The 22,282-nt window shown below is 39.4% G+C and overlaps 1 protein-coding gene across 1 annotated transcript in view; it reads right to left on the bottom strand.

The window, feature by feature from the left end:
* The window catches only part of LOC110053067 (E3 ubiquitin-protein ligase rnf213-alpha-like), a 63,752-nt gene that overhangs the window by 6,703 nt on the left and 34,767 nt on the right, over nucleotides 1-22,282 (bottom strand). Inside the window, exons 45-72 of the mRNA XM_089275593.1 lie at nucleotides 21,559-21,644; nucleotides 21,013-21,204; nucleotides 19,733-19,868; nucleotides 19,135-19,350; nucleotides 18,872-19,008; nucleotides 18,160-18,656; nucleotides 17,214-17,687; nucleotides 16,831-17,003; nucleotides 16,375-16,584; nucleotides 12,902-13,104; nucleotides 11,850-11,958; nucleotides 11,652-11,752; nucleotides 11,190-11,438; nucleotides 9,880-9,991; nucleotides 9,166-9,591; nucleotides 8,036-8,155; nucleotides 7,184-7,288; nucleotides 5,906-5,962; nucleotides 4,856-5,056; nucleotides 3,519-3,597; nucleotides 2,831-2,865; nucleotides 2,408-2,511; nucleotides 2,168-2,309; nucleotides 1,649-1,823; nucleotides 1,450-1,544; nucleotides 1,015-1,072; nucleotides 498-694; nucleotides 226-367 (exon numbers count right to left, since the gene is read on the bottom strand). Of these exons, the coding sequence (XP_089131719.1) occupies nucleotides 226-367; nucleotides 498-694; nucleotides 1,015-1,072; nucleotides 1,450-1,544; nucleotides 1,649-1,823; nucleotides 2,168-2,309; nucleotides 2,408-2,511; nucleotides 2,831-2,865; nucleotides 3,519-3,597; nucleotides 4,856-5,056; nucleotides 5,906-5,962; nucleotides 7,184-7,288; nucleotides 8,036-8,155; nucleotides 9,166-9,591; nucleotides 9,880-9,991; nucleotides 11,190-11,438; nucleotides 11,652-11,752; nucleotides 11,850-11,958; nucleotides 12,902-13,104; nucleotides 16,375-16,584; nucleotides 16,831-17,003; nucleotides 17,214-17,687; nucleotides 18,160-18,656; nucleotides 18,872-19,008; nucleotides 19,135-19,350; nucleotides 19,733-19,868; nucleotides 21,013-21,204; nucleotides 21,559-21,644 (4,831 nt within the window). The remainder of the gene's footprint in view (nucleotides 1-225; nucleotides 368-497; nucleotides 695-1,014; nucleotides 1,073-1,449; nucleotides 1,545-1,648; nucleotides 1,824-2,167; nucleotides 2,310-2,407; nucleotides 2,512-2,830; nucleotides 2,866-3,518; nucleotides 3,598-4,855; nucleotides 5,057-5,905; nucleotides 5,963-7,183; nucleotides 7,289-8,035; nucleotides 8,156-9,165; nucleotides 9,592-9,879; nucleotides 9,992-11,189; nucleotides 11,439-11,651; nucleotides 11,753-11,849; nucleotides 11,959-12,901; nucleotides 13,105-16,374; nucleotides 16,585-16,830; nucleotides 17,004-17,213; nucleotides 17,688-18,159; nucleotides 18,657-18,871; nucleotides 19,009-19,134; nucleotides 19,351-19,732; nucleotides 19,869-21,012; nucleotides 21,205-21,558; nucleotides 21,645-22,282) is intronic.

The raw sequence follows: 22,282 nt of genomic DNA, 5'->3' as shown, positions 1-22,282 counted from the left end.
TTTGTCTAGATGTTTATAAACGTCTGTGCGTTATCACCCACTGAAAGGTTTGCATTGCATACATGCAAACTAGAACATACATGAACTGATCTCGGATTAAATGACCACGCGTTGAGAGAACATGTATGGGAGTGAAAAAGATTTCAAGTACAATGTTTTTGCACCAGGTGTCACTCTACAAACCAGAGGCAAAAGCTTTACTCAGATACGGAAAAACAGTTGAACCTTTTGGGAATTCTTGCAGGAGCTCTCGTATCTTTAGTTGATTGGCTTTATCTCTGTCGATTCGTCGATGAAAGCGATCCGTCAATATTCTCAGTAAGGCCAATATGTCCGGCAGGTAACGAACTGCGCGAAGGCTGTATTCCTGTGACAAAGAAAATAAACCGTGTCTAAACACCGACAGACAGACACTCAAAAAAACAGTTACATTCTCCAATGATCAGTGTCCTTCAATCAAAGTGTTCTCGATTAATCAAATTACAAATAAACCGTACCTCAGCAAGGAACTTTCCAAGGACCTTGCAGGTGGCCATATTTGACTTAACGTCTTGGAACTGGCGAATGATGTGGTCAACTGTCACGCGTGTTCTGTACTTCCAAAACGCTGCATGTCCAGGATGGATATCTGCCGCTGTACGGGTAGGGGGAGGCGTATCCACCTCGTAGATCTCTCGCATGAGTGGACCATTCCCTGCAGTTACCAATAATGCAATTTTCACTCAAAACACACACGTTTAGAAATGGTCAGCTCTTTTTCGGAAAATAATGAAACAAAACAAAATAGGGTGGCTTGACCAAATTGCTTCATGCACATAAATGGAAGTGATGCAGGTAATGTACAGCTTAACGATTTTTGGCGTATGGCGGATATCACGTACTAAAATGTGTGGAATGCTCAAAAAATGACAACATGTGGGAACTGGCCGGAATGAGGGATAGAATTTTAATATCTAAAAGGCTCCTTAAATAAAGATTTTTCTCAGAAAGCCGGCATAAAGAGTTTGTCATTACCCAATCTCCTGTCTTTGACTGACAGACCATAGAAATCCTGCAAGCGTTCCTCTAGGTTCTGTGGATGGAAAAAAGGCGCTGTTATCCAAAATGTGTACTTAAATTAATCAATATTTAACTGCTACGAAAACATCATGTTCACATTGTTTCTACCTTAAGCTACTTTCGGTGCAATCCTGCAGTGCTGAACAAAACATTTTAGTGTACTGAACTCAGTCATAGGCTTAAATGTATTGAATAGCCTTTTCCTAAGCTTGGGAAAGTAAGGCAAATATGAGAAAGCCAGAATACTAAAAATAAAAACGACGAAACCTCACAAAGGGGAACGTGAATTACTTGGCTTATTCCTCCTCCCAGAAAAACGAGCCTACAATAACCAGGCCAACAATAATGTACAACATACCATAAGATATAGTAAGAAAAATTCAATATTACCGTACAGATAGGTCTTGCAAACACATTTACAAACTCGTTTTCCCATTCTTTTCTTCCTGCTTTTGTTGACCACTTTCCGTTATAATCAAGTTCTCCTTAAAGATATAAATACAATGGTTGAAACACAACATGGATTTGACATAACTGGTATCGACGTTCCAGTCTCACAATAAGAATAATAATTGACGTATGGACTTACTTGATGTTGATCGGCTCATAATCTCTGACAAAACAAGATGAATCAACAGCAACACTTCATCTTCGCTCCTTTCCAGGCTGGTAGATACGTTTCTTACATCATTGACAAGATGTTCCCAGAGAAATCTGCAAATGTCGCCTGCCGGAACCTCTGGATGCATCAGTTGACTTACGACCTTGTGGTGGAGAATGAATCGCAGTCGTGTATCTGAGTGTTTGATTCTTAAACATGAGTCATGCTTTTAAGTGTTTTACTTAACTACATAGATAAATACGAGGACCTCGAAACTGTGTCTTTCCTAGAAAACATTTCTGGAACGTTAATTGCGTTGCTCCCAATCAGAGATGAAACACAAAAAAGAAACGACAAAATATCCGAAATGTTTCGCCCTACGCAACCCTTTCAACCAGGTTGTTATCTTGTTAAAGTGAAGTCTAATGATGAACCATTTGGCCTAGACAAATCCATATTTTTAAACCTTATCTGTTTCTTAACTCTTGAATACATAAACAGTTTTACCTCGGGTTGTTGGTAGGCTCCGGCGAGCATGGCAGAATGGAGAATGACCCTCAGAAGGCTAACATTTGCGGGAGAAAGATCTCGTTCTGCAATTATTCGTTGGGGGTCTCCCAATATGTGCCCAGTGCTAGAACGGTCGTGTCTGACAAGTAATAAAAACATCACGTCGACTAAAGCTCCGTACATTTACGATATATTAACTCAAGTGACTTTTCAATAATTATTTACTTGAATGGTTACCTGCTTGCAAGCTTGTTATTTTGAACTAAGTTGTGATCTGTGCCTCCAATTGCTACCCCCGATTCACACGAGGGACAATCACGCGTCTCAGTTGGTTTACCGCACTATCAGAACAAAACGGTGAAAACTGTTAGATAAACTATTTTGCAGGGAAGGGTCCTGATACAAAAGGATAATTCGTTCAAGTATTGGTTTCTGAGGCTGATACGGCATATATACGGATTGAAATGGATACATGAATTAAAATACATGAAATGGATACGTAAATGTGATAGATCCAGCTTGAAGTAAGTTAATTTTAAATGAATGAATATAATTGCATATGCCATCGATTACTGATAAGAACATAACGAATTTTAGGGACATAACGAAGAAATTGAAGAACGATTGAGCGTGAATAAAGAAATAAAGTGTAATACTTACATCACCAACAAAGTATCGATGGCCTGCTGGGCATTCTAAAAACCAAAGACACAATTAAAACGTTTCTCTAGAGGTTGATAATATAAAATGTCAATCAGAGCGTCTACGACAAAACGAACAGGGTAAAGGGAAAAGGATTTCATCAAGATTTTGAATTGGTCTGCTAGGCATTCTAAAAAACGAAAACATAATTAGACCGTTTCTCAGTTTTTAGAGGTTGATAATACAGTCAATCAGAGCGTCCTAGACGAAACAAACAGGGTAAAGGCAAAAGGATTTCATCACGATTTGAAATTGATCAACCTCGTTGAAAACCATCTAATTTCATACGTTTTGTTGTCTTTCCAATTTATATCGAAGTGGTACAAAACTCTTTTTTACGAATAAGTGCGAATTGATAGAATAATGAGCGGATGGAAAGACGGAAAGTAAGACACTGAGACAGACAAACAGACAAACAGACAAACAGACAGACAGACAAACAGACAGACAGACAAAGACAAAGTGGACAGCTGGACAGACAGACAGACAGACAGACAGAGAGAGAAACGTTTCTCAGTCGTGTTATATCTGCTCACTTATGTTAGTAAATAGGGAACCATCGGGAAAAGTTCATTTCGTCCTTAATGAAGATCGGTTTCATGCTAACATCAATAATTGCTTTACGAGTGGATACCTTAATACTTACCATACCAGCTACCTCCTTCCGACATGGCTGAAATAGTCTCCCCAAAGCTGTCTTCTGGCATAGTCGGGAGAAAAGAATCCTTTAAAGGGTAAGTTATAATGTAGTCAGCACTATATAATCATTAATCATAACAATTGCAATACTTTGTAAAATTTAGGAGGTCTATCCCTTGTGACTGTTTTCAAAGAAATTAACTTTACAGAAGTTTTTCCCGCTGTTCTCCATATTTTTAATTTTCATATTTAAAACTGACCGTTAAAAGCTATTTTTCAAATGGATCTTCTACTTTTTGTGAGAAATTGTAACGGTTATGATTAACTGGTACCAGAACATCGTGTAGTCTAATTCTGTCTGTGATCATACTTGTTATTAACAAATCGGACTCCCGCTTCGCGGTCGTCCGGTTTTGTTAATCACTCTTATGATTACAGACCGAATTGGACTTCACTCAGTCCTGTTACCATTATTAATAATATTAGTTTCTTTGTGGAAACAACGTGATGAATTTCGTTTGATTTGATCCATAAAAATGGCAGAAGTGGGGGTCTCGTGGACGGTATGTCGACGTCAGAATTATTGTCAAATGGAAAGGGTGTGATGCGCGTCACTATGAACACTCGAAAGAAATGCTTAGGGGTGGACCATTTAACTTTTGAGGGGGTGGGTGGGTTGGTATGGGCATGATTTTTTTCAACTCTTTCATGCACCAGGAATGTTTTCTTTTTTTATCGGGACGCGCTTATGTATTTTTTCTCCGTGAAGCATGCTTTTTTCGGCTCACTGAACACGCGTGAATTTTGTTTTGGCGGTGCTCGTGTGCTTGAAACTTTTTTGGTAGTACTATAGTATGCTTGCAAGATATTTTTTCAAAATCACTCACCCCCCTCAAAAGTCAAACAGTCCACCCCTCAGTTCTGAATTATCCCTTGCCTTGAAGAATACAGCAAATCAGAAAGTTACACGCTGGCGTTCATTACGGTCGCATCTAGATTTTCCCGCCATAAGCCAAGCCAGCAGAGAGCGCTAAGGTATTTGCATTCAGGTCAGTTCAAATTTTGCGAGGAAATGTTCAAAAAATATTGACGATCCAAATTATTCTCTCGAATTCCGCTGTCTACAGTTTAAATCTTCGCAAAAGCCTGATATGAGAGAAGAAAAAAATAAATTCAGATGCCAATTCTGAATTGCCAAATAGCACCGAAAACCGAAGAAGTCAGAGAAACAGCTTTGGATTGCAAGAACTTGTCACGTACATTTTGAAGCAATGTTTTGAAATAGGAATTCTGCAGTAGTATGTTAATTGTCATAACTTGTTACAGTTTCAATTTTCGACTTACCAGCATACTACTTGGAGCAAGTATAATCGCCTTTAAAGGTTCCAGCAGCCCATCAAAATTGTTGCACTGGAGGACAGAGGTCACGTGAAACAAGATCTCCGGCAAAGCATTTTCTACCACGCTGTCGGTGTCTTGGAAGGAAAGGAACGGAAATCCCAGTCCCTGAGAGTTCTTCAAAATATCCTTAGCCAAATTTCGAGCCTACATAAAAACAGACATTTAATGTTAATAGCACAGATACAACGAATTTACCGAGGTGAGGACTATTCCTGATACTTCGTCACCCATCCCTACTGCGACCATAAGCCCGCGCACAAGCGCGTGTACATTTACAACGTCAAGAGATTTCCTTCAAGCTGAGCTCAACGGCGAAATAAATGGTTTCTCTCAAACGAGCACGGTGACCTACATTCTTTTTGCATAATTTTGGTGTACAAATTATCCTCTTTAAGTTAAAATTTAAAAAAAAAATGGCGGAAGGAAAAAAGATGTAACTGAAAGTGTGCTTAAAATCGTTACTCAAGGGTGCAACTAAGACCTTCAAAAGGGTAAATTATATTACACTGTGCCATATGCCCGAGATTTTCTACCTATCAAATTTATTTTTCCAAGTATTACTTTACGTTCCAGCTACCGCAAAGGGTAACTTGAACCGTTGAAGTGTACCAGAACAGACATAAACGGGGTACGACTGGCCCATCATACCTCTTTTGCGAGAATGGTGATCTATCCGTTTTATTGTATTTTTCGAAACAGTGTTTTGTAGGGACATTCAGGCAGGGAAAGTTACAAAAAATCGTTCTACAACTTTCATTTCTGGAGTCACCATATATCTTAGTAAAGAGGCTAACCTTGAGAGTTACGACTTGCAGTCGGCAAATGTAAACCAATTATGTTTGTTGCTTGTTGACTTGAGCATTTCCAGAAAATTATTGGGCCGAAATATACATTGTATTGATCGATATATACCCGGATTTCACTTAAATCTGTTAACATCTGAAACATAATGGCATCAAAGTTTATACTAACAGAATCGATAATGCGACTTACACTTGTGGACAGGAATCTGCCCCTTTTCAGAATGACATCTATTATCAGTGCACACCTCTGAAGAATATAAAACATCATATGACCATAAATAATACAAAAATCATTGTCGATGACTGAAATGTTTGGTACCATTGCTGTTACCAATGAAATTCACTTTCGAAATCAGCATAAAAAAATAAAACGTAAAATAATAATTATTTTCCCAAAAACTGTGTATTTTACGTCGCGCAGTCTCCTATTATATATATGTATGCACGAAACGTCGCGACCGACGCCATCGATTACAAAGTATTAGTAATAACCTACTCTCAATACACCTTATTCCAAAATGGCCGCCATCTTAGTGTTCTTTTATTTACTTGCAAATTAGCCCTAGTTGCCTCGTTTAAGGGAAATATTCTTTTGAATTTCGATTTTAAGAACGAGGCAACAAGGGCTAATTTGCAAGAAAACAAAAGAATATTAAAATGGTGGCCACTTTGGAATAAGGTGTATATATCAAAATTCTAACACGGCACCGAGGCTTTTTGCCAAACTTCTACATTTGGTCTTGTTTTCTTTGCATCAAGTCGTTTATGGGAATTACCAGACAAGAATCTTAGAGAATTTGCAATTTTGACAAGAAAGCATCGGGGCCACGTTAAAAATTTTGATATATCGATCATGGACTCTTCCCACGCTATTGTTCTTGTAGCAACTGTGCTGGAATGTAGCAATTCATCATAAGATTCGCAGCTTTCAACAGCGCACGTCTTCGGAAGACCAACACCTTCAATTTTGTGTTCAAGTCCTCGTTGCCGATACGGAATTTCAGGAACTGATAAACAAAAGTAAACTTATTTAACTCTGTTACGTCATGACATGGCTGAAGTATACGAATAATTTCTACAATTATACATTACAATTAATTAATTAATACATTATAATTTATACATTGTAATTATATAACAATAGTTTGTACAATAACTGAATTTGATATGCATTTCTAGCTGAGAATTTGGACACAAAGTTTCCTTTTCTGCAGTTTTAACTGTAAAGAGCTTGAGACATCACTACAAACGGTGATTCGCCCATACGTAAAACGACAACCATAGTGATGTAATGCCACCATGTCCCAATATCGATCACTGATATTTTTTAGCGGAATCGATCAAAATTCAGAGTGTGAAAACTTTGCAAGATGGCACATAATCAAGAAATTTGGCAAACAGATTTATTAACGAGGTAGGATCCTGCATGACCATACAAAAGGTACGAAATGAGAAAGACGCAACATACGTCACGCTGGCTTCGTGCCCACATTCCTTGTGGTACAGCGATCTCCCGGTATAAAGCCAGCAGTATCACGATGTCTTTGGCATGCCCTGGCAATTCACGTAAAGCCTGTAAACAACAACATATAAAGAAGTAATTATCGGATTCACTTCCTGCGGGAAATCTCAATTATGGTAATAAACATGTATTCTGTATTTAGTTGGAAAATCGACTTTCAGTGACATCACTTCAGAGCCAACGAGATACAACTCAACAGAGAACTTTTCAAAGACAACAATAACAGCAACAAACAACAGCCAACCATTTATTTGCCACAAAATATAAACTAAACAAAACAGTGAATAAAATTAACTTAATTAGGCAAAAAAAAAAAAAAAAAAAAGAAAGAAAAGAAAAAAGAAAAAAAACCACTCAGAACATAGTTAATTGAAGGGACTGGTTATGAATCCCGGCAAGCATCAAAGGAGCAAACAAAGATGCCAAGATTTATGTTGGAAGGTCCACGACCGTGCACAATCTTTTGTTTTGCATTCATACAATATACATGAATTACGTTACCAAAACGTTTCTGTTGGTTAGCTCCTAAATCAGTAGTAAACAACTGTTGTGTTTCTTGCACGGTCAAGGCCACAAAAGAGAACAAAAACATACAACAAAGAACTTTGTCGAGTTTCATAACCATTACCCTCTATTAACTATGCTCAGAATGATTAGAATAGACAAAGACTGCATTTACAGGTGTTATAGGATCGATTTCCGCCCCACAGCGGCTGGTAATCGAGCCTACAGGTGTTATTGCGATTTTAATACTGAAGCTAACTCGTCATTTCAAGAAAGCAAGGAGGGATGTTTTACCTCTAATGACGCGATAAGTTCGTCTGTGTTGCCACTTAAGATTGCTCTTGCCAAAGAATCTCTTACTTCCTGATATAGAACTCCATACATCAAGAACCTGTCTAGAGTCATCCCATCATCCTGTTGAAAAATCGGCAAAAGTCCTTCAATTATTTGAATTCGTGAATAATTGTGTTATATGATTCAATCAATAGTACTCTGGATAACTATCAGTTGTTTCTCTGAAGTTACTGAGACGACTCTCTACATTTTAACTGATTGAATTTAACACAAACGCTCTTTAAAGAAGCTGGTCACGTGGCCTGTAGGTAGGTAGGTAGGTAGGTAGGTAGGTAGGTAGGTAGGTAAGACTTTATTTTACGAGGGTAACATTTGACAGTATTAAAACTGATAACCTAATGGCGCTCAAAAATTAAAATTTTAGAAAAAGAAAGAAATAGTACAATCGTAACAATATTAAAAATAATTAAAATAAAATAATTAAGCCTACATACATCGTAAAATATTTATAAAATGTGATTATTTACAAATTTTAAAAAAATTTACAGGAATAGTTTGCTAAGAATTTGATTATCTAAAATTATTTTAAAAAGGGAGCGCTTAAAATATTTTACACTGGTACTCTGTTTGATGTCCACACTTAATTTGTTCCATTCTTTCGTGGCTCGCGCAGCAAACGCTCGACCCCCTTCAGTAATTCTCTTAAATCGCGGGCACATTAAGTTTATATTACAAAAACGGGTTGATCTATTATGAGTGTCAGAGTTTCTGATAAGTAAATCATTTATATATTCTGGGGTATTGCCATTCAGCCTTTTGTAGGTTAGAGCGCATCGATTTATATTTATATAATGACGTCCAAAATTTGCCTTGTATATGTAGCACGTGGGACTTTCATAGTTTTAAAATGCGGATATTAAGTTAATTTGTATGGCCCGAGGATGGTGAATATTACACCATAAGCTATATGACCTGTTAGGCAGGAGAAAACTTGGAAAAAAAAATAAAAACTGAAACACAACTTCGCCCGGCAATAGAGGGATTTTTATGTTTAAATGTTCAGATTAGTCGGTCCTAACCATGAAGTTTTTAATTTTGCTGTAACAGACACTTTGAAACAAGTGACTCGCCTCTCTCCGTTGGAATTCGGCGGGAACAATCCATGAAAGCTCTTCGTTTTGAGAAATTGTGGCAATCGAGTGTCCCCCGTAACGTTTGACAAGCTGTTTCAGAAGATACAAAGCAGGCGACCTGGAGCGACCGGACATACACAGTGCCCTAACATTAGTGAAGAGCAAATCCAGGGCAATACGCGTCTCAGGCTTTTTCCACTTTTCGTCATCACCAACACAGCTAATGTACAGGTACTCAGCAGTCACGCCTAGAATATAGCGCGCCTTTGCTACCGCTTCCAGCGAATCCACTTGCAGTTCTTCGAAACTTGTGAAGTCTTTATTCAGGATCTGAAGAGCGTCTTGGCATAACTTGGTTATTAGGCCAATGTTAATAGCAAGTTCGACGTTTGCGTTCCTGGAAAACGAACTGATCCACGAATTCTACAAATAAAAGGAACACATTTATGACGTGCTACGCAGTACCAATACACTCTTCTTGACAGCATTGGTAACTGTTGTCTAAAATTGAAAAAATACTCAGCAAAAGTTTCCGTCATCACCCATTAAATTCTTGATCATGCACACCATCAAAAGATGAATGTACTCGATCCTTGAAAAGCGAAGGACGACCCGGGAACGGTAAATGGTTATTTTCTAATTTCCCAAAGCAGACATTTGTTAGTTATCAACTGCATGCCCGTCTTCAAATAAATATGACCTGTTACGTACCTCCATACACTGCACAGCGAGCAAACACACATTCAGAATATGAGGCACCTCTGATGACAGACCCTGAACTCCGTAAAGGTAACGCTCGAGGTGTTTCTTAGCTTTTCCGTCACTGAAAAGAAATTAAATGAGGACGATTACATACATTGCAAACATAGCAATTTCAATATGTTCTTAAAACTGTACGCAACCACGATCTAGTCTCGTTCAGTTGTCATTAGGATCGGGGGAAGGTGAAAAAGAGGGACAAAATTTGAAATGGCTCCAAGTGATAGACAGAAAAGGTTACAGATAAGAGGTAAGTACTTTGGCAAGAGGCAAGAGGCAAGAGGCGAGAGGCGAGAGGCGAGAGGCAAGAGGCAAGAGGCAAGAGGCAGGAGGCAGGAGTCAGGAGTCAGGAGTCAGGAGTCAGGAGTCAGGAGTCAGGAGGCAGGAGGCAGGAGGCAGGAGGCAGGAGTCAGGAGTCAGGAGTCAGGAGTCAGGAGTCAGGAGTCAGGAGTCAGGAGTCAGGAGTCAGGAGGCAGGAGGCAGGAGGCAGGAGGCAGGAGGCAGGAGGCAGGAGGCAAGAGGCAGGAGGCAAGAGGCAGGAGACAAGAGGCAAGAGGCAAGAGGCAAGAGGCCCAGTGGCCAACGGTTAGTACTCTGATATAAAGATGTTGTTGAATTCCGGATCGGGAGGTCCGGGATGGAGCCTTTGCCAGAGTCATCGAGTTGTCTTCTTTACGACAAACACTTTTCTCTTGCACTGCCTCTATCCACCTTGGTGTATAGTAGTAGTAGCAGTAGCAGTTGCAGTAGCAGTTGCAGTAGCAGTAGCAGTAGCAGTAGCAGTAGCAGTAGCAGTAGCAGTAGCAGTAGCAGTAGCAGTAGCAGTAGCAGCAGCAGCAGTAGCAGTAGCAGCAGCAGCAGTAGCAGCAGTAGCAGTAGCAGTAGCAGTAGCAGTAGCAGTAGCAGTAGCAGTAGCAGTAGCAGTAGCAGCAGCAGCAATAGTAGTAGCAGTAGCGGTTGCAGTAGCAGTAGCAGTTGCAGTAGTAGTATTAAGCAATCTCTCGATACCGAGTAGGATGTCTACTTGGTAGTGTTCAGTTTATGACTTATGAGTTCGTTGATGAGTGAGCAGATCGATTCTCGAACGGCAGATTCGCAGACAGATTGGCAGCCTGCTTCCTCTCTTTTCTCGCTGACCGGAGTCTCTCACGGAGTTCTTTCCTCTGTTGCTCACTGTTGCTCACTGGGAGCCGGAACACTTGAAACATTGTTCTAATTTAAACGTCTACTGCAGTAAGACATACAAACCAAGGTAGACTTACTTGGAGTTAATGAGTTGCTGCAAGAGAAATGATCTCACTACTGGGCTGCTGTCCATTCCGAACTCAGGGAATGGCGAAAATTCTTTTGTTTCATAAGTAGACTGCGATCCTGTAACAAATCGCATGAGCATTTCAAACACATCCGGATCCAACTCATGCACGTCTCTCCCAAAGCAAAACACTGACACTATCTCCATGAAGAAAGCGTTGCAACGTTGAAGGAATTCATCATGATCTTCAGGCTTGTCTCTGCAGACAAAGCCAATAATTCATCATTAAAAGGGTAATCACGTATAAGGTATTATATCGAAAATAGATCTGCACAAAACATGGTTGGGTTTGTGGTAGAATGTTAATGAAAGAGCAAGCAAATAATTGCTCTTGGTACAAATCTATCGATGGATAAAAATAAGAAGTGTTCCAAACCTTAATATCTCCATAATTTATAAATCATCAACTTACGCCTGCGATCTTGGAATCGAATCCTCGCTGCATCTCACCAAAAACCGTTCAACAATAATGAGCGAATCGATCTTTGAAAAGTCCGTCCACTCACCAAGGGCCTGCAAAAAAGGTCGAATGTTCATATGAGTTTAAAATACAACACAGAAATACACCATTTTCTATACCCGGCTTTAATTCTTACGTTCCAGTTCTTACCTTCCAAAGTGTTAACGTGTTCTGCAAATCTTGGGGATCCATTTCATCTTGGTATGGATACACTTGCTCAATAAACATTCTCACCGCACTTAGACGCTGCCACATGCATCTGAAAATGGAAACGTTAGTAAATCAAAATCAAAATTCGTACGACGTCACCGGACTTGAGAACTTTTAAAGGACCAATCAAACCATCAGTGACCTTTAAAAATTAGACATACTTTACATCTACCTCGTTTTTTAACGTGAAAGTCTCCATAGTTAATCAACGAGATCTTGTAAAATGATGTTACTTTGCTAACTTAGAGTCCTTGGGTTTGTTAGGTTTTAGCAATAATTTTATTCAAGAGGATATTCGACTCAAGGGTATTCTAATTCGTAGCTTTCAAAACCTCGACAAATGCAGCATTTTTATGATGTTCGCTCCTTATCTCAGAGCTGATCAGCGATGTTCACACCGATTTGGAGTCTCACAGGATGGTTATTACAGTGCTAAACATCATCAAATTTGATAAAAATAGCCATTAATACTTCTTAATTTATTAACTTAAGTCTAATTTGAAATTCGAAAACGTTACTGTGTCGCTACTGATAATAACAGTTTAGCACAACCCACTAACCGATCTATCAGACAAGGAAAAAAAAAATTTAGTTCACAAACTTCACGGAAATGCGAAGTTGTTGCTATGTAAAAAATAGTCTCCATTTGGTGCGAACATGAGCGCGCGAAAATGCGCCCGGATATTTGATCACGGATATTATCTGTTCCGAAAAGCGAACGGTCTTCCGAGAACTAAGCTTGAGGAAAACTGTGAGCTGTGAGTCAGATAGAGGCTATTGTGTTTATTATTCGTTTAAATATTTTTCGCAGCAGGCGACACATACATATTCAGTCACGTGACACGTTTAGACCAATCGAGTGCGGTGGGTTATCATTTTAAATATCGACCAGCTCATGTTGATCTATCGGTAATTCAGAGTCAGAGTTATGCTTATTACTGTTGCTCCATGACTGACTCGTTCACTGAAACATCACATATATGAAGTCATACCTGCACTGTGTAATGATTGACTCGGTTTTTTCTCCAATTCGCGCCTCGCCTCCTGTAGAGCTCTTACTGGTCATTTCTTCTACTGGTATTTTCACTGACAAAACTAGGTCACACCATGCCTGCCTTCGTGACATGTCCTTGACATCTTCTTCACTAGGCTCCATACGCTCCAAGCACATTTGTAAGGCTATAGCATCAATAGTCTGTGTAAAGAAAGAAGTTTCTCATTTAAAGTGCACCTAACCCCCCCATTTTTTCCCCCTAAAACGAATCTATTTGTTATTTGAAATAGTTCTGCGAAAAAATTTTTGGATTCCGTTAAATCCTCGATTTTCTGTGCCCCGACGAAATCTCGACAATAGCTCCAAAACACCGCCATTTTGTTTCACGACCGAGTTTGAGGAGAATGGGTCCAGCGGCTCTTGTAACGTCTACCCAGGAAGGTTGAATATCTCACGTCCTCTCATTTCCTTCAGGATGGTGCAATACACATTCGAAAAGTGCGCAGAAACGTCTTCCAGAGGTGCTATCGGCTGTTGCAGCCATATTCCAGATTTCAAGAAAGATATACTGTACATTTTACTGACGATGATCGGCTAATGGTGCAATAAAGACGTAAACGATGGTTGATTTTGTCGAACTGAAACAAGCGAGCTGAATCTGTGAGAACCATTGAAGAACTCTCACTGGAATTTGTTCCGCAGACTTTCGAACGCTATTTTCATAAATTTTCTGCTTAAAGCTAACCAGCAATTTGTAGAAATACTACCGACAACCTATATCTTCCAATCCCGCAGTATTTATAACATAACCAGCAAAGTTGTGTGATCCGATCATGATCAAGAAGCGTTATACTGATATGTAAATAGATTGCAACTGTACGCCGCTAACCAACACTTATTTCTCTTTCGATTTAGATGAAAGTCGAAGATTAATCCTTTAGAATTAGATGATAACAAAATTGTTAGACTCACAGAGTATTTCGAAGGTTTGGAAATCAGCAGTGCGACAAAGATTCTGTGCAATAGCGTCGAAAATATGACCGCGTAACATTATCTGCGGACCGCTTAGGGAACATATCCTTTTCGCTTATCCGACGAATTTCACTGCAAACTTTGAGAACAATTTACATTGGTTATTTGGAGTTACGACTTAAAACGTGTGACAATGTGAAATCGGTAATTGTATGAAATGTTTCCTTCCGCCTTGCTTCCCGCAGCTTCAAAAATACAGGTCCAAACAATACGATTTTCAATCGATCGAAGCCAATGTTTTGGAGGTCATCAAGTCTCGAAAACTGCAACACGTACGTTGCTCTTATAAACATGAAGCATTCAACTGAAAGTAAAACACAACCTGGATTTAACAGAACAATCACACCTTGACAAAATGCATTCTCGCTAAGGACAAATGTAAATGGGCTATAAACACGCTTGGGAATCTTATGTTTAGTTGACGAAATTACTATCCAAAGCAGTCCTTGAGTTTTCTTTCCTGCTTTTCGTTTGCATGCTCCTCCACTTCGTATCTAGCTTTCCATTCCTAATATACAAGCAGCTCGTCCGCAAAGAAGTCTTCCCCTTCGTCGCTTGAAATATTGTAAATTGCTCTCAAAGCTCTAAGCAGTGCGTTCACAGTTGTCGAATGTTCTCGATCGAAGTTTATTTCGGAGTCTTCCGAATCGAAACTTAACTCTGACTCCAGTGACGAAAAAGAAATTATTCTGAGACAAAACTTGGACGTTTTAGTCCCAAAATATATCGAAACGATTAGTTTTGTGTTCCATTTTCTCGAGCAAATACAGAGAGTTGACTGAGGCGCTGTTGTGTTTGGTTCCTGGGTAGACGTCATCAGGTACCGCCGCCCCAGACTCCCTAAAACGTGGTCGTGAAACACTTCAAGCGCGACTTTGAAAGGGCATAGAAAATCGAGGATTCAACCAAATTCAAAAATTTCTTCGCCCAAATGCTTCAAATAAAGTCTAGATTCGATTTAGCGAAAAACAAATTTTGGGGTTAGGTGCACTTTAAGGTCATTCCACTGAAATAGAACTTGCACTGAGATTTTTGTCAAACTTTGCCTATTGATTGTTTATATTATAGGAACTTAAATTTTGAAATAAAAATGAGGGGTCACCATGTTCGTTTAGGAGCAACAGCACCTTGTTTGTACCCAATAAATCCTTATAATAGCACCATGATTATAGCCACGATTGCTTGCTAAATTCACGTTTCCGACGATTGTTTCTTGTCTCACACTGAGAATTGGTCCATATTTATTTTACATAGAGAAATTTATTACTCAATTCAAAACAACAGAAAAAAAAAAAACAAAAAAAACAAAAAAAACTGATAGGTCACCGTACTCGTTTTCGAGGAAAGGAAAAAGGAAAGGAAAAAACCGCCATTTCTTAATGCGAGCGCGCTAATCACCTGTGAAATTATGCGCAGTAGGGATGCGCAGTACAATACTGGGGAATGACCTTAACCTTATTTATGGGATAGAAATTTTGTTGATAGAGCAGTTTTCACTTGTAAAATAATTGGCATTTGCTTTGGTTTTGCATTACCACGCCAAGTAATTGCCTTAAAAAAAAACTCGCGCCACTATGTCATTCAATAGGTCATATTCGTTTTGTCGGAATTAAACTGGAACTAGCTTGCCGTGGAGGCTCACGCGGGGGAATATCATTCAAAAGAGATTAATGTTATTTGCATTTGAAAACACTCCTCGCATCAGCCTCAGTCGCAAGCTACAATAAGCGACATAAGTAGCTGAGACACCTTTAGAAAATGATGCTTTTCGATATTTAGCCTCTTGTTCTATTGTACCTGCATCTAGCGTTAGTTCTCTGATATTCGCAGGCCCCGGCCCTAATTCAATGTTGTTTAGGCGCTGTAGTCTGTGCAGTCTTATAAATAGAAAAATCAACACTGTTTGATTGGGGGAAAAGAACCGGGGGGGGGGGGGGGGCAATGTTTCGAAGACGATCGAAAATCGAATTTTTCTGCGAAGCGTCTCAACATTTTTGTCGCTCATTGTAGTTTCAGTGAAATACCGAGAATACGAATATGGTTCTCGCTCGGACATATTTTCCCGACCTTGCGTCGGCTAATTTTATTTGTTTTGGGTTTTGAATGGTTTACTGTATTGTCTGACTTTCATTTTGGCTTTACAAAAACTCAATTCATTCTTAATTGGAAACTGCTCTACCTTCTTTCTAGGTAGCAAAGTTTAGTTGATGTATTTATCTCACAAAGTAGGCTTGCAGGCGACGTCTAAAGAAGTATTTGGCTGAGATTGCTGTTTGGGCCTGGTTCACGAATGACGTATCTTCCTATAGCTGAAATTCCATCGTCGCTCGTCGAGCTTATTTACATGTTGCTAACTAGATGCTGAAAATTCAAGCCTATATCATTTCTTTTATACATTCTAAGCTCTTGTTTAATAGTGGCGGATGAAGTACAACTCACCATTTCGTTTTCATCCCACGAGAATGTCTCTAGAAGGTCTTGTACAATATCACATTTGGTTTGCAGTAAGAGTGATAAACAGTTGAGTCGCCGCTGAATGCGGGAATGTGCTACATGAACCAGTGCCAAATCCATAACGAAGTTTTCGCCTGGTGACTGGGCTGAGGGATGAATCTCTTTTGCAGCGGCTGTAATCGCTCTTTGAACAACCTAAATAACGGCAAGGATTATACGATTGTTACTTTGACGATACAAAAATACACCTTTTTTGCTCGTTTATACTGATAACCTCAAAAATAGAGCTACTATAGCATACTATACATACCGATACATACTACATGCATACTACAGCTACTATAGGGGTTCGCTTCTTCATTTATCGAGGACGAAATAGTGAGATGATAAAATGTGATAATTTAATTATCAAAATGCAATCCAATTCAACCCCGGCATTACCTCAACCTCCTCCTCAGAACCAGGTTTGTAAACCATGTGTGTAAAGTCGTGCAAATAGCAAGCTGCTACCGTCTTTTCTCCTCCCTCATTAATGGCTTCTGAAAAAACTGAATTGACTTCTGAATTGTTCAGCAACCTCCGTAAACAATCCGTAACGTTTTCATGGGAATTGGCTGAAAATATGTGAAAAAAAAAAAAAAAAAAAAAAACTATTGAAAAAGTGGAATTATTTGTGCCGTATAAAAGACTTGAGACCATGCAATTTTGTTACTCTCATGTTGTAGTGTTAAAACTAGAACTTGTAGTGTTAAAACAGCGCTTAACGGAGATTAGGTACATTCAGCAAAGTGTTAAGATATAATTAGCACATTCATTATACTCACCTGCGATACTTCTGGCCTCTCGATACAGCTCATCAATGCGCTCTTTGAGTAGCCAGGAAAAGGGAAACTTGTTTTGAAAGGCAAGCAAATCATATCCCGATTTTGAGACCGGAACCTTGCTGCGGACTACTGAGATATCCCCTTCTTGAGACATAAAGGACTCAAAACTAAGCTCGCTAAGGGAACTGTCTCCAAAGATTTTCAACCATAAGTTGAACACCCAAGTGTCTTCACTAGCAGCCAGTTCAAGATTTCCATCGCGATCAACGTATGCTATGACTTCAGCCAGGATGGGAACCACAAAAGACTGGAAGCGACGCCACAGTGCTTTCTTGAACGTTCCAGTTTCGTTCACAGTTCGATGCAAGGCCTCCACTTGCAGCCAGTCATTCCCTTGATTCGGTGCTCGCTGATCTTTTTCTTGCAACAGCTTATGGAGACGCTGTGCAAGTACCAACTGGAAACTGCCCTCGCCTGTTCAAAAGTCCGGAGTAATTAAATTGGTCAATCAAATAATTCAGTTGATGTAATTTGGAGGGCAATAGAGGGATTCGGCTAACGTGTTAACATCCTCGTTGCCACCCAATTTGAATCCTGTGATGACTCATGTGGGAGGCTACAATTGTGCAATTTGTCACACGCAACTGATTACCATGGAGTATATCTACAAACAGAACAACTGAAACCTCCAAATGAATCATGACATGATCTGAATTGGGTGGCAAGAAGGATGTATACCGTACCCGAAGATCCAAAAGTTTCTTATTATAAATAGCATCTCCAATTACCCGCTAGGCTGACACTGACCCAGTTTACTGCTTATTTATTTTTTCTTTAGTTATAAATAATATCTAAACCAATCGCGATCGTTTCCACAACAGTAGCAGCAACAGTAGCAGCCATACACATTATAGATCTAATAAAAGACATTGTACATAATTCTCACCAGTTTCCTTCTTCCGAGTAAGTAACTTTAGCAGCAGCTCAATTCTTTGGGTTGCTCTTCCAAGAGTAGTTTCATCATCTTCTATTCTGCTCGCTGCCTCCTGTACGCAACTTGAAAGCATTTGGCTCACGCTTAGATTATGTTCCGTCTTGTGGAGAGCACTCTCGAAAATTTCACTGACTGAACGGCCGACTAATGCTTCAATTGCGGGCATCTCTTCGCTTGGCGGACACAGCTCGTCGATGTGCACGGACAGCCAATCTTCACTTTGCACGCCAACAAAATCAGAACAACCACCTGCCACTCTAGACAGCTGCACAATCATCAAGATGTGACTATGAACAGTGGAATCAGGGTCCAGTTCTTTCTCCATTTCCCGACACTCTTCGATGAGTAGATGACGAGAGCATGCTACGAGGTCTAAGTTATGGTCCGCGGAATCACATTGCACAATTAACAGGCTCTCCTCTCCTCCAAGCCTTGCCCAAAAGTCTCTCCTATAATGCAAGAGAATGAACAAATTTCAATTTGTTTTTATTCTTAAATTGTCGATTCATTCAAGTTACCTTATTGGAACCTTTCTGCGGTAAATATCTGGGAGTAAGAAACTGACAATTCCACGTATATTTTGTTACTTGTAACTAGAGAATAGAGTAATTATTACAATGTATTACTATTACAATGGCAATTTAAAAACACGTAAATGTATTACCCTATGCAGTTACAGAATTGCTGTTCAGTTTGGAACTGCTGCAATGAGATACACTTTACGCAGCTTGTTGGAAGGTGAACAACCTCAGCTATGTCGCGAATGTCTCGATCAGACAGGAGACGTGAATGAGTTGAAATCTGGGAAAATAAACATAAAGCCAATCTCTAGTTTACGGAACAATGTGTCATTTAAATCAGATAGCAAATCAGTTGTACACACTGGAAATTTAGTATCACTGATGTAATAACCTTAAACACTCTTACCTGTGCACGAAGCGCTATTTTAGGGTTGCTTGTGGCACGTGACTTAACATCGCTCAGTGTTTTATCTAGAAAGTTAGCCAGGCTTGAGTGTTCCTGTTCGCGAAAATAAGTGGTCCATAAACTGCTTGCTTGGGACCTCAGGCGGCTCTTGCGAAGACGAGTCACCGAGTCGGGGGTCGCACATTGAAGCAAACGTTCCTGGCAGTGTTTCAGTACCTGAAAGGGAGGCGTAACGGATTTGGTTCAGATAGATATACATGTGTAGCATTAGTGACAGTAGCACAACATTAGTGACAGTGGCACATCGCAGTTCATTATGTCCTATTGATATGTATACCAAAAGACGATGACACCATCGCTTCTACAGCCACCGCAACCGCAACCACCATTACCACTACCACCCTCACCACCACCACCACCACCACCATCACCACCACCACCACCACCAACAACAACAACAAAAACAACGATTGTGACAACGAAAATAAGGAAAAACCTTTATGCCAATACATCATGAATATCAGTCCATTGGAGACACACGGCACATACATAAGTACAGAGTACATGTGATCTCTTTATAGTTCGGGGTTCGACTTACATTTTCTTTCCAAGACTCTCTGTCCTCGTCTGACAAAACTGACCCGTCATCGTGAAGTTCAGCACAAACTTGCAAAACCACAGCCGGAACTGAGTCTTGGTGGTAACCGATGAAAGCGTCTCCTTTTGCAAATGTTCTTTAAACCGGAGAAGGTGGAAATAAGATTGATGACAGTGATAAATAGAATCGCGACTAAATTAAAAACGTTGCCCAGAAAACGAAGTAAAAGCGAGAGATCATCCATATAATAAGTAATGCAGGCCAACAACGCTCCTGTTGGTAGGCTGAAAATTTCCGACACAAACACATAAGAACTTTGTTAACTTTAACCAGGTGTACTTCATAGTTTATGTGCAATAAGCCATTTCGAAGTAACTTGTTACCTCTTTGTCGAAACGAGTTTTTGTGCGAAACCATTCTTATGACTAAATTGTGTTTCCCGCCCTGCAAGGTTAATTTTCATGTGATATATCAAACACGAAAGACTATGTTTGATCACATTTCCTAACACTAAGAAGAGAGTTGAAAATACGACGCGTAGCGGAGTATTTTTGACGAACTTCGATGGTTTGAAAATGTTGTCAAACACGGTCTTGAGTGTTTGATATATCTCAATCGAAACTAAAACTAAGGGGTAAACGGAGAAACAAAATCGTCAATGAATCTCCGCTAATTAAGATCAGATATCCGTACACCGTGACGGTCATGTTTTCCTTTGTTTAAATTATTTTGATGAATTATTGAGAAGCAATGTAGGTTTCAAATGTAGGTTGATCAAGGACTCGATTTGAAACAGAGCCATAAGAAAACTCAGAAATTTCCCTGTTTTACAAATTTTATGAACTGGTTTTAAATCGATGAGGTATTTAGTCTATTAAGTTTCTGAACTAGAACACGGCAACGTATAGGTATGTGCAAAAAATTAGTTTCCAGCTGCCATTCGTTTGATTTTGGTTAACAATAAGTGTAGTTAACCTAAATTTCAAAGTGTCAGTCAATAAATACTGAAAAGTCATTAAACTTACTCGTTTCCCAAGAAATTCGAAACAGGATTTCACTAGGCGCTAAGAAGTTTCATTTGTCAATAAATGAAATGTCTTCTGAGCTCATATGGTAAAAAGTGTTTGCCACCTCGTTACGCCTGTCAGCCACTTTACATGTATGTTTAACCAGACGTTTTTTATACCGTTAACGTTTCATAGATCACAGGCACAGTTAAGTTTGGTTGATACACAAGAATAGGACAGATTGACATCATAAAGCGCACGTTTTCTAGTTACCTCTTCTTAGTTTCGTGGGTTGGCTGGAAAATGTCGGCAAAGTCTTCAACCCATGCGTTTAACTCCCTGGACAGTTGCTCCTGTGCATCTGTGAGACCAGACGACATTACAAGGAAATGTTTCTCTAGGCGGTTAATCAGCGGAATGGGAAACTTGTTGTAAACCACGTCCTTGTCGGCGATGACAATCAGTCTGTTGAAAAGTTAGTAGCAATTGTTAAATTCAATTTAAGTCCAGGAGGGTAAACGTTCAGTGGCAGGTTGTAAGTGAACCATTAACAACTGTCCGGCGATATTTGAGCTATTATTTATGATTCAGCCCCAACTTAAACCCAACTGAAAGCCATATCTGGTTAGCTGCGGTCATATTAAGATCCCTGCACTAATTTTAGTCTGAAATAGGGTACAGGTTTCAAGGTTCGGGCCGCACACCCCCACCAAAAACGTATCCCGGCCCCGGGGTTGAATTGCCATTGACTAACTTTTTGTCTTCCACAAAATTGTTAAAATGATTGTTTAATGATATTTAAGAAAACAGAATGGCTACCTGAAATCTTTGTGAACGCGACACTTGACTCGGTGATTACCAAGTCCCAGATCGACATATTTTTCTCCTCCAAAAGTCACGTAATACTAGAAGGCAAGAGACATATAACAATTAAAGTTTCAAATAACAATTTTACAATAACTGTTAAATTTCTTGGACGCTCACTGGCTAAATTGTATCATCAATAAGAGTAAGGACACATAGTTGACGTTATCACGCGCGAATCTTGAAAATTTCGCCAAACCTTTTACAGCGTGTTTAGTGCTGTAAGTACCGCTGTAACCGATACATTGCATCTCAGCGGAAGGACCTTAGAGTGAAAATCATCAAAAAAAAAAAAAAAAAAAAACTTTTGATGAGCTTTATTTCAAATTGGATTCAACCGTTAGGCGAAAAATACGTATTAGCCAATGTTTGACGTGGAACTCCATGAATTAAACCTGTCTAGTTTGCTGTAAGTGTTCAAAGTACAGCTGATCTGATTCGAGTGGATTGGATCTACAATATACAGTAACACAAGTAATTCACCGAGTTTTTATAAATTTCTGAATGGAATTCTCTGATAAAGGTTGTTTATAGAATTTCCGCTGAATTTTAGTCCCGAAGTTTATGATATCGTGAGTTTCGGAATCATTTTGCCCCCAAAAACAAGAATTCAGGTTCTATCGCAATTTTAACTAGCTTTTCTTTCGTCGGAAATCTACTGTTGATTACTGATTTAAGC

This window comes from Orbicella faveolata, unplaced genomic scaffold (genome assembly GCF_042242905.1).
Source record: "Orbicella faveolata isolate gen_17 unplaced genomic scaffold, um_ofav_v1 contig_36, whole genome shotgun sequence".
Classification (NCBI taxonomy): Eukaryota; Metazoa; Cnidaria; class Anthozoa; order Scleractinia; family Merulinidae; genus Orbicella; species Orbicella faveolata.
This window is presented reverse-complemented; position numbering and strand designations above follow the sequence as displayed.